Below are 19,051 nucleotides of genomic sequence, written 5' to 3'. Positions count from 1 at the left end.
TTTTGTTTTTTTGTAAATGGCATTTTATATTTTCCAGTTACATTTAAAGATATTTTTCAACACTCATTTTGTGTAAGATTTTGAGTTCCAAATGGTTCTCTCTCCCTCCTCTCCCCTTCCCCAAGGCAGTAAGCAATGGGATATAGGTAATACACAGTTATGTTACACATATTTTCACCTTAGTCATGTTATGAGAGACATAGAACTAAAGGGGAAAACCCATGAGAAAAAAAAATCCCAAAAGCAAAAATAGTATATTTTGATTTGCATTTAGACTCCCATCAGTTCTTTCTCTAGAAGTAGATACTGTTTTCCATCATTAGTCTTTTTTTGGGAGTTGTCTTGGATTATTGTACTGCTGAAAAGAGCTAAGTCTATCATTGTGGATCATCACACAATGTTGCTGTTACTATATACAATGTCCTTATGGTTCTGCATATTTATATATGTTTAATGTAAATAATGGAAGGAGTCTTGGATTGGGAATTAGAAGTAGTTTAGATTGAATCCTGATTGAACACTTCTCTGAGCCCAAGTGTATCAGTAAAATGGGGTGATAGATTATATGACCTCTAAAAGCCTTTATACCTCCATAATTTTATGTTCTTTAGTCTAGCTAGGTGAATGAAATTGATGGTTCTTTACCATTAAGTTTCCAAGAGGCCCTTAGATTAATAATAAAAATAATAATAACCATAACAATCACTTAGTGACTTTACAAATATTGTCTCATTCAAGTAAATAACAAAAAAGTTAGTACTATTATTATTCCCATTTTACAGATGAGAAAACTAAGGCACTAGATGAATTCACCGATTTTCATCGGAATCAGGAATGATCTGAATTCAGGTCTTTCAGGTGCAGCACTCTGCACTGTGTATATTTCTAGTGATCAGGAATTGAAGAACAAGTCTGTTTGCATTATTTCCATTCTTTCTGTGATTTCATTCAAATTTCATTCAGATCTTCTGGCTTTTGCTTGAGAGCTCTAGCGCAGAGATAGGCAGACTAGGAGTTCAAACCTGGGGCCCCTAAGTGAAGCAGTGGATAGAGCATCACGCTTGGAATGAGGAAGACTCATCTTTTTGAGTTCAAATATGACCTCTAACACTTTCTAGCTGTGTGATCCCAGGCGAGTCCCTTAACCTTATTTACCTCAGTTTCCTCATCTATAAAATAAACTGAGAAGGAAATGGCAAATCACTCCAGTGTCTTTACCAAGAAATCCTCAAAAGGGATCACAAAGAGTCAGATATAACTGAACAACTGAGGTCAAAGTCAGTAAATAATATATATACATTATCTCATTTAATTCTCATAACACTAAGGTAACTAGTGGTCATATTATCTCCATTTTACCAATGTAAAAATAGATTTAGAGAATGAAGTTGATTTCCTTCAGTGCCCAGCTGGAGCATTACTGCTTACAAAAGACCTGTCCTGATCCCTCTAGCTGCTAGGGTCTCTCCCAATCCTTGAAATATCCCTGCATTTATTTATTCAATTTATCCATTTATTTATATTCATACATTCATATTTTTTGTGTGTGTACACCCATACAGACATACAAACGTGTATAATTGATAATGTTCTTTTAACATGTAAATGTATTGTTTTGTTTTGTTTTTGATAGAACATAACCTTTTTCAGGCTGGGACCATTTAATTTTATTTTCATCTTCTGCAGTACCTAGCACAGTACTTGGCATGTAGTAGATACTTAATAAATGCATGCTGACTGATTGATTAAAGTGACTTGTGAAAGGGATCCTAAGCCAGATTGGAATCCAGTTATTTGGACTCAAGTCCAATGCTTTAAAAAAAATTACAAATTTAACATTCTCTTAAGATTTAGGATTGGAAGAGACCTCATAGGTCACATCCAGCCCAGCCATCTCCTTTGTACACATAAGGGAACTGAGGTACCAAGATAGTAAGTGATTTGCCCAAAATCTCATAAGAAATATCAAAGCTAAGATTTAAACCTAATCAACAAATGCAAATAGTCAGAACTATTTATATTTTATCAACACACACATATACAAGATTATATAAATTATAATAATGCATGTGTATAATATAATTAACACACGTCTTAAAAGTTTTAATTTACTTTAAAGCTTTAATGGCTTAAAATTGCATTAAAATTTATGTATCACTTTGTATAAACTTTAAGAAAATAATAGTAATTTATTTGTCTTTGTGTTCTCTTATTTTTCTTCTATATGTACTTATAGAGTTTGTATGACTATTTTAAAAATATAGTCAAAGTCTCTGGTTAGGTTGTTCTAATTCTGTTCTAATACCTCACGCTGAATCACTTTATGTGTCATTCCTCTTGCTTTGTATTTTTCCTATTTGTCATTTTTATGGCAAAAGAGTACTAGATGGCTTCTAAGATCCTTTCTGGTTCTAAATCTAGCATCCTGAGTATGCTCCTAATATTCTACAGTTTACTCAATCAATTCTCAATCCTTGAACAAGTACATTATTTCCAGTGTTTTGCTATTACAAATGGATATTACAAGTAACTATTTTTGTAAAGATAGTTCTTTTTTCCCCTTTTTAAATAATTTGGTATGTTACTAACCTTCCTACAGCAGAGCCACCTAGGCTAAATTAACTCTTAATTCAGAAGTTATCTCCAAAAAGCTTGTTCCAGTTTATAATCCAACAGTACCATAGAAAATCTGTTTACTTAGGGCCATTCCATTTTATTCTTTAATCTATTGTTAACAATTTGTTGAGTGTAAAGTGGTACCTTAAAGTTATTTTCATTTGCATTTCTTTGATTATAAACATTTAAACACCTTTTCAATGGGCTTTTGACAATTTGTATTTCTTATTTTGAAAAAGATTATGTTCTTCAACAAGTTCTTTCTTTGATTATTCTAGTTCCTTATAGATAGTTGCTAGAGATCAGAATTTTAATGGACATATTTACTGGAAAGATTTTCTCCTAATCTGTTTCTTTAAAAAAAAAAATGTTTCCAACATGCAAATTCACTTAATTTTTGTATAATTAAGTTAATCAATTCATCTCTAATACTGTTTGGTAAATGTTTTTCTCTTCTACACTACAGACATAAAAATATTCATTTTTCTTTCATTTTAAAAACAATTTATAGTTAGTGTTGATCTGGTTGGAGCTCATTTTATTTTATGGCAAAGGAAATGTGCTTTAAACTTATTTTTCATCATGTTATCCAATTTCTTTTTCTTGAATAGCTGTTCTATTCCCTAGTGTTCTTTTTTTTTTTTTTTTTTTTTTTTTAGTCATGGTCTTATCAAACACTAATCTCTTATATACACTGGTTTTTATTTCCGGATTCTTTATTCTGCTGAGCTAGTTTTCTATTTTTTAATCCTGTACCAGATCGTTTTTTTATGATGGCCACTTTATAATATGCTTTGAAACTTTGCAAAGCAAATCATCTAGTGCACTTCCCTCTGTGCCAGGCTGAACAGAATTTTCTATTCTATGTTTTCTCACTCTTCCTTAGAGCATGATCCGTCTTAAGGTCATCTTTAGTCTGATGACCTTATAGTCTGTAGCCCCTCCTTCAAGGAAAAGGAGAAAAAACTAAATTCCTTAGAGAATCAGTACCAGAGAAAGAATGCTGAACAAGGTGACTCTTAGCTCCAACTTGTATTCCAATTCTGTTATTGTTGTTTCTGTGTCCTGATAAAAATAATTTCACCTTCATTCAGTTTCCTCATCTGTCCAATGGGAATAATAATGCTTAATAATATGTAATAATAATAATAATCCTCTGTATTAAGAATTAAGTGAGATAATGGGAAAAGACCATTACAATCTTACTACAAATCTAAGAGATTAATAAGCATAATAATGGTGTCATAACTTATCCTTAGTTCCCTCTACTTTCTTTCTCTGAAAACAGAACCCAGAGAGTATTAGAACAGAATTTCTAGTTTCTAGAGCTCCCCGTGCCCTTCCTTTGCCAAGTATCATCAGGTTCCTGGCCCCTGAACCTGGTGCCTTTCAGCGTTGAGGAATGGAGTGGAGTTGTCAGGGAACCGTTTCTCTATAGAGGGAGGAGCAAACAGTGTTAAAGGAAGATGGCACTATACTTGAGAGGGAGCATTAAAAAATCTTTGCAAATCTGAAAAGATCTGTACTCTAGGATAGAGATGTCAAAGTCATGGTTTCCAGATTTCAAAATGTTCGAGTGTGACAGAATCAGATTAAAATATAATTGGGATAAGGGCAGCTAGGTGGTGCAGTAGACAGAGAAACAGCTCTGAAATCAGGAGGACCTGAGTGCAAATCTGACCTCAGACACTTAACACTTCCTAGCTGGATGACTCTGGGCAAGTCACTTAACCTTAGTTGCCTCAGGGGGAACAAATACACACACACACACACACACACACACACACACACACAAACACATGTAATTGGAAAATGTTTAGCAAATGACAAAAAATATAATTCAATTTAGATAATATACAGTTTTGGTTTTCTAAGTTAATGTGCAGCTGGCAGGGATCCCTTTCTTTTTTAGTTTGATTCTAATGCTCTAAGACATCCTTCAGATTTTCTTGATATGGGATCATGGAAATGTTTCCTCCAGACTTAGGGACATTCACCAGAGTCCATATCTACCCCAGCCTCAAAAAGCCTGTCCAGGTTGGTAGGATCTGTTGTGACTTGTGCTCCCTATGTATAACTTTGGCATTTCAGGATCTCTCCTCCTTACTGAAGCAACAGTCAGAAACTAGAGGAATCAGTAGATATTTATTTATAATTTATAATTGGTTCAATAGTTATATGATTTGGTAAAGTTCTAAAAAGCAATTTCCAGGCAGAATGTTTAATTTAATTCTATGATTGATGAGTTTATAAAACACTTGGCACCTTGTTTATGGGTAAAGTTCCACCCAGAGACTGCCAGTTGATCATGAATGTTGGTCTGTTTCCCTGAGATTTGACTCTATACGGGGTCACAGTTGGCTCTTGGTGGCCAAGGATGGGTGTTTCAATGACAGGGCCTGGGGCCCAGGTTTGTGACTAATTTTAATTCTTCTTGTTGGGATTATACTGAAACCAAGATCAGTTCTTGTGTTTTAGCTCATCCTGATAGCGTGAGGTCTTAGTTTGGATAGTTTGCCAAGACGTGGTTCTTGCTATACTCAGGTCCTCTTAAGTCCCACATTGAGTAAGTCACTATGCTTAGTGCAGCCACTTGAATACTAGAGAATCCTACTCCTACATCTAGAGAAGAAATAGGATCGGGGTCACAGATTCACAACTGGAAGAGATCTTAAATGTCATCTAGTCCAATTCCTTCATTTTGATTATTTTTCTTAAAAAGCCCAAAAAACAAAAACCAAGTACTTATTTTTGCTCCCTCCCAACCACCCCCTTAGAAGAAAATAAAAGTATAACAAAAGTGCATACTCAAGTAAAACAAACTCCAAAAATATATGCCTTGTTCTGTGTCTTAAGTCTTTTTCAGGAGGAGGTGGACAGCGTACTTCATCACTGGTCCTCTGGAATTGTCAACCCCTTCATTTTATAGATGAGGAAACTGAGGCTCAGTGCGGATAACGCTTTCCTAACGTCACAGACCCATTAAGTAGCGTATATAGGAGAAGCCATTTTGCTTTTTATCTCCAGCCGGGTTTGTTGGTGGACAATCACACAGCTCCTGGCTAAGCAAAGAGTGTGCAAGAGACCTGTCTAGAGTCACAGTATTAGCTCAGACAAAGCAAGAGGAGAAAACTCCTCAAAAAGAATTTTGATCAAAATGAGTGTGTTGGGGAAATGGGGCAGAGTTTTCCTTTCAGGAAGAGTCCATATCTTGGACTGAGTAGCTCCTGGGCAAAACAAGAACTTAAGCAAGCTAACAAGGGCATATAGTCCTAACACAGTATGGATGTTCACAGATAACTAGCACCTCTGGTGGGAAGTCTTGCTTGACTCTTTTCAGGCTGCCCATTGGTGGCAACCTGGCACTCAGCTCTCACCTGTGGCCCCAAGAAGCCATAACGCATTCAGTAAGCACACCATGGAAACCATCTGTGCATATGGGCTAAACCTGAGTGAGGGTAACCATCAGGCTTCAAACCATAGGTGAGTCAGGGAGATGGCTACCTCTAGCATGTGGAGACTTTCCCAGGAGAATGGACAGATGAAAGCAATTTGTTCCAGGAGCAGTTGAAGCAGGTGCTATGAAGCACCAAGAGCTTTGGTCAGACATGGAAGATGCAAAGTCCATCCACTGCATTCTGGGCCATCAACAGCCATCTTGACTTTTGTCTTGCCACTGAACTTCACTAACTCTGGAAGAAACAATGTCCTGACAGATCTTTGTGCCCTGCCTCATTTAAATCCAATTCATGAGCAAATTATGACATCAGATGAAGACACTGGCAGAAGGAAAACAGTTAAATGGGACTTCTGGATATCTCACTATCAGAATCATTTATTCAGTCCCTATCCTTACTTGGCAATGGGGAAAATCAGCTAAAAAAAATTTTTTTTTTGAGTTCCAAATCCTCTCATTCCAGCCCCTTTCCTCCCCATTGAGAAGGAAAGCAATATGATACAATTACATCTATGAAGTTATGTTAAATAAGAATGATGATCTAAGGCAGACATATCCTGCCATGGACAGATGGACATGCATGTGGCCCTGACTAGAAAAGACAATTAATGGATCACGGTTCCTGATTCTTCTCTCCCCACAGGTTTCCACCAGATTGCTCAGAACAAGGTAGCTGTCCTCCTACTTGCTGGGGGGCAAGGCACTCGGCTAGGAGTGTCCTACCCCAAAGGCATGTACCGGGTGGGCTTACCTAGCGGGAAGACACTGTATGAGCTCCAGGCTGAGCGCATCCGCCGCGTGGAGCAGCTGGCTGGCCACAGACACAACACAAGCTGCACTGTTCCCTGGTGGGTTTCACTGCTCTTTGCCATCTAGGGTTTTTTCCCCTTTCCTTCCTCTTCCCCTTTTTCTCCTCTCCCTCCTGGAATATCTTTTCTAGGTTGCAGTAAGATGACTTGTCTCTGAGGCTGAAATTTCCTCACTCTAAATTGATTGGGAATTTTTTGTTTTTTGCATCTATTATATTGTAGTCAATAGCAATATATCTTTGTTGAGATTCACTGCTTATCCCTACCCCCACTATATCCATTGATCCTTTGCCTGGTCTCTGTTTTTGGCTTCAGTTGAATAGTTCTTTCCTCTTTCATTTTTCCTAGTGTCCTTAATATGGCCTGTTTGTCCTACTCAACCTCTCCCTATCTTTCTCCAGGTACGTCATGACCAGTGAGTTCACTCTAAAGCCAACAGTTGAGTTTTTTAAAGAAAATGACTTCTTCCAGCTGGATCCAGCCAATGTGATCATGTTTGAGCAAAGGATGTTACCAGCTGTGACCTTCAATGGCCAGGCCATCTTGGAGAGGAAGGACAAGATTGCAATGGCCCCAGGTATGCTTTCTGAGCCTGCCTTCTGGGTGTTTTGCTGTCCAAAGAAGATTGGAGGAAGGAGATGGGACAGAGGTTTAAGTCAGGAATTTTAAGACCTGCATTCTGGTTTATTTGTTCATTCATTGTATACTGGTATCACTATGATTTATGCAAGGAAAAAAACAATTTAGATAAAAGACAGTCCTTGTTCTTATCCTGTTGGAATTTATGGTCTAGTATAATCTAGTAAGTAGAGTCTAGGAAGAGTGAATTAGACATATTACACAATACATTGATCTGAGAGGTAAAAAAAAAAAAAAGTTATGTAAGATTCCATTCCACTAATAATTTTTATTAGTCATTGAATGACTAATGAACATTTTTATGAACAAGTCATTAAATGCCTCTGGTCCTTGGTTTCATTATCTGTGCAATGGAGTAGTCACATCCTCCAAAAGTTAGGATGAGGGAAGCAGTGAGACACTGTTATCATTGGCGCTTGCAGCCAGTCCCAGGAACACTGCTGATGGTTCATCTGTGGGTTCTAGCTCAGGAGATCTTTTGAAGTTAGAATTGGGCCACAATGATGTGAACTTGATGCTTTTGCTTCTTGATGGGAAGATAACTCAAGGTAACATTTCTTTGGGGGCCCAAGGCTTAACTTAGGATCGTTAATGCTCACTCTTTTTGCTCTTAGCTTGAGTGAAGGCTATCAGATACCTCTCTTACTATGTGTCTTCTCTCCTCTCGTATTCAGATGGCAATGGTGGTCTGTACCGAGCCCTGGTGGACAATAAGATTTTGGAAGACATGGAACGCCGTGGGATAGAGTATGTCCATGTATACTGTGTGGACAATATTCTTGTTAAAATGGCTGACCCTGTCTTCATTGGCTTCTGTGTGCTGAAGGGTGCAGACTGTGGAGCAAAGGTCAGCAAGTTCTCTTTCCCCTGATTCTATACTCCCCCTATGTTATATATGGATTTTTAACCTGGACCCTAATCCTGGTTCCTGGGCTATTATAGAATCATCATAAGTTTAGACTGGGGGAAACCTAAGATCTATTCCAACTCAGTTCAACCCAGAGAAATGAGTATGAACTTGTCTAAGATAAAGCTTCTTAAACTGTGGGACAGGCTCATGTAACTGAATGTGGGGATTATGAAAATATGATTTATTATCAGTAAGTGTTTTATTTTTATACCTATGTACTCAGGATTACATAGAAATTTCTCAGGTGAAAAGGAGTCACGAGTGGAAAAAGTTAAGAAGCCCTGGTCTAGGATTTTAATCCAGATCCTGTGTCTCTTACGTTCTTCCATTGTAATTCAGTTTCTTTTCACCTGCTAGTTTAATTTTCCTACAGTCAAAATATCCTACCATTTGGGAGGGAAATGTCTCCAGGATCTGACTGTTCCAAAGCATTAGTCTATGGGTGCTATAGGAATACAGAGAAGGGAATCCCATCTTCCACTGATCTCTAGGAAAAATTGGCTTCCTAAAGTAAAGCCTGTCCTTTTTTCCTTATAATTTGTCTGTAGGTAGTGGAGAAGGCCTACCCCACAGAGCCTGTGGGTGTGGTGTGCCAGGTAGATGGCATTTATCAGGTGGTAGAATACAGCGAGGTAGAAGAGGAGACAGTACAGCGTCAGGATGAGAGCGGGAATCTGGTCTTCAACGCAGGCAACATCTGCAACCACTTCTTCACTCGGAGCTTCCTTCAGATCGTTACTAGGTGAGCTTTCTTACCTCAACCTACTCGTCACTGACTTGGACCTCTAGGACTCTCGGTGTGTGGAGTATCTTTGTCAAAATGGCTGACTGATTTTATTGAATTTTGTGGACTGCAGGGTATGAAATCCACAAGCCGTCAATAAAAAGTGTCAATAAGGTATCAGGCACTATGCTAAGCAAAAGGCAAAAGATAGTTTCTGTTTTTAAAGTCAATGTTCAAAGAATTTATCAGGATAAATTGAAAGTAGCGATAGTATTAGAATTAAGGAGCATTAGAGAAGGCTTGCTGAAAGATGGAATTTTAGCTAAAACGTGAAAGAAGCCAGGAGGCAAGGATGAGGAAGAGAGCTTTGCAAACATGAGAAACAGCTAGATAAAATACCTAGACACTAATGGTGGAGTATCTTGTTCAAGGAACTGCAAGGAGACTAATATTAGAGTCATTGGATTGCAGCTATAAGAAGACTGGGAAGATGAGGGACTGGAATGGGGAATGGGAATTTTTAAAAAAAAATAATACTAGCTTTTCTTTTTTTTTTTTTCAAAATATATGCAAAGATAGTTTTCAGGATTCACCTTTGCAAAATTTTGTGTTCCAAATTTTTCTCCTTCTCTTCCCTAGACAGCAAGTAATTCAATATAAGTTAAACATGTGCAATTCTTCTAAACATATTTCCACATTTGTCATAAGAAAAAACCAGATCAAAAGGGGGAAAATGAGAAAGAAAAAAAGAGAAAAAATGTTCTGTCACTATTGATTGGAGAAATGCAAATTAAAACAACTCTGAGGTACCACCTCATGCCTCTCAGATTGGTTAAAATGACAGAAAAAGATAATGACAAATGTTGGAGGAGATGTGGGAAAACTGGGACACTAGTTTATTGGAGGAGCTGTGAAATTATCCAATCATTCTGGAGAGCAGTCTGGAATTATGTCCAAAGAGCTATCAAACTGCGTACCCTTTGATCCAGGAGTGCCGCTACTGGGTCTGTATCTCAAGGAAATCATAAAGGAGGGAAAAGGACCCACAGATGGTTTATGCCTTTCTCCTTTGCCCCTACAGGGAATTTGAATCTTTGCTGAAGCCACATGTTGCCATTAAGAAAATTCCTTTTGTGGATGAGGATGGAAATCTGGTCAAGCCTCTCAAACCGAATGGTATAAAGATGGAGAAGTTCGTGTTTGATGTGTTCCAGTTCTCAAAGTTAGTGGCAGAAATGAATCCTTCCTTCTCAGCCCCCACTCCCCAACTGCCTCTCCCTTGGTTGGGTCAAAGTTTCCATGATATAATATATCCCAGTGCACTAGGAAATTTGTGATCGTGTGTGTGTGTGTGCGCGTGTGTGTGTTGGAGTCCAGATTTCAGGTCTGCCACTCAACACCTCTATGATCACAGGCAATCTTAATACCTTCTCTGGACCTTGGTTTCCTTTATTTCTAAGATGAGCAAGTTAGACTAGATGAGCTCTTGGCTCTAGAGGAGATTGTCCCTATTCCCACATAGCAGGTTCGAGGCTGAGAGCAGGCAAGTTCACCACACCCAATCTCTTCATTAAGGACTAAATGTAGAATTGCTTCACTATTCTCTGAAGGCACTAAGGGACAGAGGGCGCTGGAACATTAAAAGTGGTTTTATGTGTGTGTTTGTTTTTTAAGTTTTTAAGTTTTTTTAAAGTGGCTAAAAAAGGAGATTATGATAAATAGGTCGCTTCAGAACCTAAAAGTGGGTAGGTATTTTTAGGGAGAGAGCATGATGTGAGAGCCAGTGACACTGCCCTTCACAGTCATAAAGAGAAGGTGCAGGTGTTTCAAGTGGCCCTCTGTTTCCCCCCCCTTCCCCCCTTTCTCACCACTGAGTTTACACACCTGATGAAAATATTTTCTTGTTTTTGGAGAGGTATATTTAGAATTCTATACCTCCAGACCACCACAGTCCCATTGTAGTAGGGTTGAGCCCACTTGAAGTAAGTCTAACTGCAGTAACCTTTCAGCCCCCCTCTCTTTCCACCTCGCCTCTCTTCCATCTAGTACCTCCATGACATTTGATGTTTTCTTTTTTGCTTCTAGAAAGTTTGTTGCATTTGAAGTCCTGAGAGAAGAGGAATTCTCTCCCCTAAAAAACTCAGACTCGGCCAACAAAGACAATCCTACCACTGCCCGGCAGGCCCTTTTAGCTCAGCACTACCGCTGGGCTGTGCGGGCTGGTGCCCACTTTGTGGATGAAAATGGAGTCAGGATCCCAGAGCAACCCAGGTGAGCATCTGATGAACACAGCCCTCCCTCCACAAGCTGGTGCTTCCTTTTGCCAACTTCCTCAGCTCAGTGAGTCCCACTCCTAGAAAGCAAGTAAAGAGAGAAGGGGACAAAGGGAAAGAATGCACATGCTACTCTAGTTTCTCCTGCTTTTTTTCTCTGCTGGATCATCATCCTCAACCTCTTAACCATGAGAATTTCCCAAGATTTTTCTGTGTACCCCATTCTTGTCTCTCCTCTATATACATTTTGTTGATCTCATTTAATTGTTGATCTTAGTCTATGGAGGATTAATGATGAACCCTACCCAAATCATTTCCAAATCAAGGTGCCCATTCTTTTTTTTTTTTTTTAATTGTATTTTTTGTTGTTACATTTTAAGTTCCAAGTTGTAGAGAATGGGGGGGTTGATATGGTTGTGTGTGTATGCCTCAGACACTAGACCCTGGATAAATCACTTAACTCTGTTTGCCTCAGTTCCTCATATATAAAATGAATTGGAAAAGAAAGTGGTGAACCATTCCAGTATCTTTGCCAAGAAAACTCCAAAAGAGGTTGCAAAGAGTCTGGACAAGATTAAAACAACTGAACAACACCAACAGTATTTCCAGAAGGTGGATAACATCTTCCTTTATAGGTCCTTCAGAGTTGATCTGAATATTTATAATACTCAGAATAACTCATTCACAATTATTTTTTTGAATAACATTTCTATTACTGTACAAATATTCTGTTAGTTCTGCTCCTTTTACTCTTCATTTTTTCATGTAAGTCTTTCTGTGGAAATCAACCTGCTCATCGATTCTTATAGCATGAAAATACCTAACTTTCCCCCCTAACTTCAGATTTGCTAGACGTCTCAAACCTGGATATCCCATCCACATCTCAAAGGCAGCATGTCCACAGTGAAAGTTGTTATCCCCATCCACATCCCCTACTTCTTTTAAGACTTCCCTTGTCCAAACTTCTTCTTCACTTTGAATCATCGAGGTTCATAAGCTTGGCAACATTTTATCCTCTTCCTTCTCTTAAAGCATGTCTTATTCAATCAGTGGCTCAATTCTATTAACTCTCTTATTGCTCCCATATCTGTCCTCTGAGAAGAGGACATTCATAGAGCCCCTACCCTATCAGCTCCTACCTGGCTGTGATTAGTCTCCCTCCCTCATGTCTTCCCTCTTCAGTCTATCTTCTATCTAGCTACCAGATAACCCTCCCCTCTTCAAAATCATTTCCACAGATAATTCTCATCTCCAGAATGAAATAGAACTCCACAGCCTGGCATTTAAGACTCAGTTTTCTGGCCTTATTTCACATTTCTTTCACATAATCATGTTCCAGCCAACCTTGACTGGATACTGATAGAAAAACTCCTGGTGGGCAGAATAAGGACTGTTTTGTTTTTATCTCTAGATTCTTAGGATCTAACATAGTTTTTTGGGCATGCTGGGTTTAATAAATATTTGTTGAATTGAATTGAATGCAATTGAAAATTTTGCTTCACTTTTCTCATTGAGTTGAAAGATTCCTAACAGCTGGGAAATCTAAGCAGAGGGGTTGGCACCTGAGTCAAACCTGAATCAATATAAAGATTTAGCAAAAGAGAGTTCAGGAGAAAGTATGTTTTAGGCATAAGGAATGCATAAGCTTTGAGAGGTAGAAAATAACATTTTGAGTTCATAAAGATAGAATGTTAGGTAGAATATGACATTTAAATGAAATGTTCTAATAACATTTCAGGAGGAAAACAAGACTTTCATAAGGGTACAGAATCAGGGAATGATTTATGGAGGAAGTGACATCTGAACTGAACCTTGAAGGACAGAGAAGAATTTAAAGCAGGACTTCTTAACTTGGGATCCATGGATAAATTTCAGGGAATCCATGAACTTGGATGGGAACAAATTATCTATATTTCAATATAATTAGTTTTCTTTGTAGCCTTATTTTGTTTGATCATTTAAAAGCATTTTTCTAAGAAGAAATCCTTAAGCTTCCCCATACTGCTAAGGGAGTCTGATACACACAAAAACTGGATTATAGCCCCTAATTTAAAAAAAAATCAAGAGGGGTTATTTTTTTTTTTTTTTGGAGTTATGGAAGATAGCCAGTTATGCTTGAAGAAGGGAGACAGTAAAACAAGTTTTGGAAGCAACTAGTATTACAATTTGCCTAAATCATGGAGTGTATGAAGGGAAATGGTATGAAATTAGATAAAGAGAGTAGGTAAGAATCAGGTCATTGAAAGTGTTAAATACCCAGGTCAGGAGGAAGTTGTAACTTATTCTGGAGATTATAGGAATCAGCTGAACAATCTGTTGAGCCAGAGGTATGATGTGATCAGACTTTAGCTTTAGGAAATTATGTTGGTAGCTCTGGGAAGGATGACTTGCAAAAGGGAAAAACTAGAGAGTGGGAAACCTAGGCAGCAGTTGTCCTGATGTACTTCCTCCTTTCTAATCAGCTCTTATTCCAACGTGGCTCCCCGCTTCCTAGTCAGCTAACATCCCAATAGTCCTCACTCATCCTAGTCAACTGCTCTCCCATTATTTCTTCTCTTCTTATCCTAAATAACTCTTTATGCTGGCTTGATATAGTATGTTCCTTTCCTTCCCCCTGCCAGTATAGAAAGTTGTTGCTGGAGAGGGCTGGACCCCATCACCTCACCATTATCTATTGTCTTTTGACAAGTGTCTACGTTTAACCACCCTTGATGATTTCTGGGGACCTAGAAAGAGAAAAACCTTTGCTTTTAGTTCTCAGATTGCTTTAGCAATCCATGGAGGTGGGAGAATTGGACTAGATGTACAGGATCTGAACAGTGCCATTGGTATTTATGGAAGAGAGGTTAGATTTGATTTACTTGGCTGAACTGGAAGAAGCGATTGGAAGGTTCAGAAAAGTAGATTTAGGCTCTAAGTAAGGAAATGCTTCTTAATAAGTCATGCTGAAAGGAAATGAGCTAGCTATCTTGGGAAGTGATGGGTTCCAGGTCAGTGGAGGTGTTTAAATAGAAGCTACCTAATCACTTATCAGGGGGTCAGAAAGAGGAATTCTGGCTCATTATGGGCCTATGAGGGTCTTTCTAAGGATAGTTATGAAAATATCTCCCTGTCACATATGACCAGCTTTTGGACTGTCTAATGAGTCAGTGAGATCTGTTCAGAATAGCAGCAAGAGACAAGCCCTTAGAAGCCCTCATCCATATATTAATAAATTCTGAAACACGAACTAAGTGATGATATTCCAAAGATGGCTTGGATCATTTTGTTTTACTGAACAGGAAGGGAAAGGAAATTAGATGTCTTTTTCCACTCCTCATTGACACAAACTGCTAAAATATGAATGGCCCCCAAACCAGGTATTGGAAGCCTTTATGATATGAATATTTTACAGCCCAAAGCCAAGAACTGTTCTGATTGTGGAAGGAGAGTTTGGGTTCATGATGTTGAAAAAGAAAAATTGCTGTAGATCATGCCAGTCTATGTAATCTGAGTCCTAGAGAAGGCTGGGACTCAGATCCAGGAGTAGTGGTCCTAATAAGGAAGAACAATATACTAAGCAGGTGCTAATATATATTTTTCTTTACAGTACTCTGGGAACCGAAAACCCTCCAGTCCTCTGTGAGATTTCTCCATTGGTGTCTTATTTTGGGGAGGTAAGAGACTTTTTCTCAGTTTCAGGGTCTTGCAGGTTGGAGATCCTGGAAACTAGGGTGAAGGTTGCAGGTGTTAAAAACAAATGCTGATTTTAACTGACTGTGGGCAGAATGCATTCTCATGCATCTGTTTACCACTGTGAAACAATACCATGAGTTCCTAAAGATATTCTCAAGACATGATAGGAAGGGTTTAGTGCTGACACAAAAAGAGTTGGTCTGTCAGGACATAGGCTGGTTCTAGAATCTGAATAAATCTGTGTCAAGTTCTGGACTTATTTTTTTGTGCTGTTGTCAAATAGTGAAAGGACCCTTAATATTCTCTGCTGTATGAAATGTGGCCTCCCTTTCACTTCCCTTAAACAAGAATTTTTTGCCCAGTTTCCTGAACCACTGGTGTCTTGTTTTCCCTAAGAGATAATCTTGAGTTTGGTTTCTGACCTTTGTCCTAGACACACATATTCTTGCAGCGCTTGGAAGGATGTCAAAAAAGGATGTTAGGAGATTTTGCAAAACTTTAGCTTTTGTTCATTTAAATGTATGCCATTGGTATCTTCCTGGTTCTATTCTCCTATTCTGTCAATAATGTATTTCATCTCAAAGTATCTTCCTCTTCTTGAACCCCGGTTCTTCATTTGTAAAATGAGAAAGCTGGGTTAGGTGATTCCCCAAAGTCCCTTCCACCTGTGACAGTGTATGGGGACTTGACTTAAGGCTTTCTGTTTTCACAGAAAGCTCTTTCTTTCCCTTAAGGTGTCATGTTTTAAGCCTAACCAGGTCACCTGGGGAAGAAATGGCTTGCTTATTCTATGAAGTGGTAGAAAGGAAAGAGAACAATAGGATCCAATCTGAAGTCAGTCTGTATCAGAAAATTGACTGCCCAAATCCAAGCAGCTTCTGATTATCTCCTGCTGTTTTCTTTGGACTATATGAGATGTTTTTGACATTATCCTATGAAGCGTTCCTGAGATTAGTCAATCACATGAGTGTATGCATCATTAGAGGAAAAAGACATTTTTAAAGACATTTTTTTATTAAAGTTTATTTTCAAAACATATGGATGGATAATTTCTCAACATTAACCCTTTTTTTATGTTGAATATGTATTAACATTTTTTACATTACTTTATTAAGTCTATTTTAAAAAAAAAAACTGAACCCTGATTTTTTCCATTTGCTGATTTCTGAGGGATATATGCTTACAATGAAATTTTTTTTATTATTAAAGCCTTTTATTACAAGTTATATGCATGGGTAATTTTACAGCATTGATAATTACCAAACCTTTTGTTCCAATTTTTCCCCTCCTTCCCCCCATCCCTTCCCCTAGATGGCAGGTTGACCAATACATGTTAGATTAGATATGTTAAAGCATAAATAAATACAAAATAAGTATACGTGTCCAAACAATTACTTTGTTGTACAAAAAGAATCGGACTCTGAAATATTGTACAGTTAGCCTGTGAAGGAAATCAAAAATGCAGGCAGACAAAAATAGAGGGATTGGGAATTCTGTGTAATGGTTCATAGTCATCTCCCAGAATTCTTTCGCTGGGTGTAGCTGGTTCAATTCGTTACTGCTCTATTGGGACTGATTTGGTTCATCTCATTGCTGGAGATGGCCAGGTCCATCAGAACTGATCATCAATCATATAGTATTGTTTCAACATTAACCCTTGCAAAACTTTGTGTTCCAAATTTTCACCCCCTCTCCTAGATAGCAAGTAATCTAATACATGTTAAATATGTTTTAAAAAATATGTGTCAAGTCCAATATTAGTATACATATTTATATAATTATCATGCCGTACCAAAAAAAAACAGTTCAAAAACTTTGCCATTGTTCTTGCAGGGTCTGGAAGTATACCTGAAGGATGAGGAACTTCACTCACCTTTTATACTTGATGAAAACAAGGCAAAACTTCTGGAAAAGGCTTGATTCGTTTTAAGACCAAATCAAATCTGTCTTTGGGTCCATCAGCATGAAATTGGTTTTTGATTTGAATAAGAGATGAATATTTCTGGAAGCAGTGCTGCTCAGCCTTGGGTACTAGACTTTAGTAAGAAATATATTTATGATGAAATATAAATGCTAAAATTTATTTTGCCAAGTGTAGTTGGCTTTTTATTATCTAGGGCTGATCATTTGAATCCTGTTCTCTTCCTGAAATGTGAAATAACTTCTATAAAGCAAAAAAACAAATATATATATTCCTTTCTCATTTCTGCCTCTTTATCTTCCCGAGGCTAAAATCTTGCTCTACTGATCAGTTCTGTTGAGATTTTTTATATTTCTGAATTTTTGCTAAATTCCTTCAGGCATTCAGTGGAGCATATCCAGGCTGCTAAGAAAGAGTTGGATCCTAAAGGCAAAATGATAATGTGTTGATGTTATGACTTCCTGTGATTAGTCATCCTGTCTTTCACAAGCTCAGAGGCTGCCCCCTGTCCTTGTACTGGGTTGCAGATTAATTTCATGAAGATCATTATTTGGGTGCATTTGCCCCTGGTTCATGGTGCCTTGTAGGCCAGCAGGCCTTCCACTTCCTGCTAATCTAAAAACCTGGGTCAAATGGAAAGACAGCTGCTATTATTCCCTTGGCTTTGGTTCTCAGCCCAGAAGGAAATTGTCTGAAGAACAGAGGAAGAAATCCAGGGTCTAGTCAGGGCCCCCAGCAGCTCTGCAATAAGACCTTCTTAGAAATCGAGAAACACCTTCAGCTGCGAAACCATAAACAAGGGGGCTCTTTCTGTTTTTCTGTCTCAGTGAGCAAGGCCCTGAGCTGCGTCGTATCTGGCCTTGTGATCCCAAGCAAATTGCTTGGTATGCCCGCATTCTGCCTTCTTTCACTCTAAGTAGTGGATGGTGCTATTTACTACCTCTTGAGGCTGTTGTGAGGAATAAAAAAGAGAATAAACCTTGTACAAACAGCACTATTTAATTACCCTTTCCATTTTTTTCCTTGCAAAACCTTCCCCTGGTGTTTTGTTCAGTGGTTGATTCCTGCCTGGTGCCTTAGGCTCATGCAGACAGGAGCTAATTACTCTTTCCCTTTTCTAATCAATTTACCCAGTGGAAGGAAATTGCCATGAATGGAACCAGTTTTGACTCTAAATCCTGGTGGTTCCAAAAGAGATGGGTGAAGGTTCAGGCTAGGACTAGGGAGGCAGACGTTATTGGGAAAGATAAGCCTGTGGGAATTTTCAAAATTTCCCTCTTCCCATAACCCTAAGCAAGCTGGCCTTCACAGGTAATGAAGCCCCCGAGGAAGCTGGCTACTCTGTAGTTCCACCCTATGTCTGAGGTAGAAGGCCAACTGGAGTCTGTTAGCCTGGAGCACCCACAAGCGGTGTCAGATACAGGAACATACTCTGGAGCGCAGCCACTGTTGGAGCATTCTGGAAAAGATTATTATTATTTTTTAAAATAAGCTTTAATGACAACAAACCTCCAACTCCCAATCCAAATAACTGCATGTATCTTTTTCTATATAAATGTATAAATTCAGTCAATTTCCTGTTATCAATTATGACTCTTTTAAAGAAATGTTTTATTCATATGTTTTGGTTTTTTTATCACAGCCAGCTATGAATCTAAAAAAAGCAAATTGCCTTATCTTTTGTTTTAACTCTGATTATGCCAGACTTTGATAAATAAAGATTTTATTTCTACCAGCATCCTGTGGTTTTTGGACTTGAGCATAGTGAGTGGTACTGGAGAACTTGTGGTTCTCTTTGATTTAGGTGGGGCTTCTTTGTTTTTGTTGCTTTCTTCTGCTGGGTAAGCTGTTCCTTCCAGCATCCAGGGCTGTGTGTCAAATCAAAGACAGCAGGACAAAGAGAGCCAAACATACCGCATTTAGCATTAATTGGGCTCAGCATGGACTTTACCAAACTGCAATTATCGATCAATCACGTAGCTGGAAAGAACCTTTCCAGTATGTGTCCATTACCTCTGCCTCACGTC

General features: G+C 38.4%; 1 protein-coding gene across 1 annotated transcript in view; it reads left to right on the top strand.

The window, feature by feature from the left end:
• The window catches only part of UAP1L1 (UDP-N-acetylglucosamine pyrophosphorylase 1 like 1), a 29,079-nt gene extending 10,317 nt beyond the window's left edge, over positions 1-18,762 (top strand). The window contains exons 2-9 of the mRNA XM_051976921.1: positions 6,717-6,921; positions 7,284-7,459; positions 8,196-8,368; positions 8,980-9,173; positions 10,237-10,377; positions 11,241-11,426; positions 15,018-15,084; positions 16,937-18,762. Coding sequence (XP_051832881.1) covers positions 6,717-6,921; positions 7,284-7,459; positions 8,196-8,368; positions 8,980-9,173; positions 10,237-10,377; positions 11,241-11,426; positions 15,018-15,084; positions 16,937-17,023 — 1,229 coding nt within the window. The 3' untranslated portion in view covers positions 17,024-18,762. The remainder of the gene's footprint in view (positions 1-6,716; positions 6,922-7,283; positions 7,460-8,195; positions 8,369-8,979; positions 9,174-10,236; positions 10,378-11,240; positions 11,427-15,017; positions 15,085-16,936) is intronic.
• The last annotated feature ends 289 nt before the right edge of the window (positions 18,763-19,051 follow it).

The sequence above is a fragment of the Antechinus flavipes genome, chromosome 2 (assembly GCF_016432865.1).
Source record: "Antechinus flavipes isolate AdamAnt ecotype Samford, QLD, Australia chromosome 2, AdamAnt_v2, whole genome shotgun sequence".
Classification (NCBI taxonomy): domain Eukaryota; kingdom Metazoa; phylum Chordata; class Mammalia; order Dasyuromorphia; family Dasyuridae; genus Antechinus; species Antechinus flavipes.
Note: the sequence above shows the minus strand (reverse complement) of the source record. Positions and strands in the feature narration are given on the sequence as shown.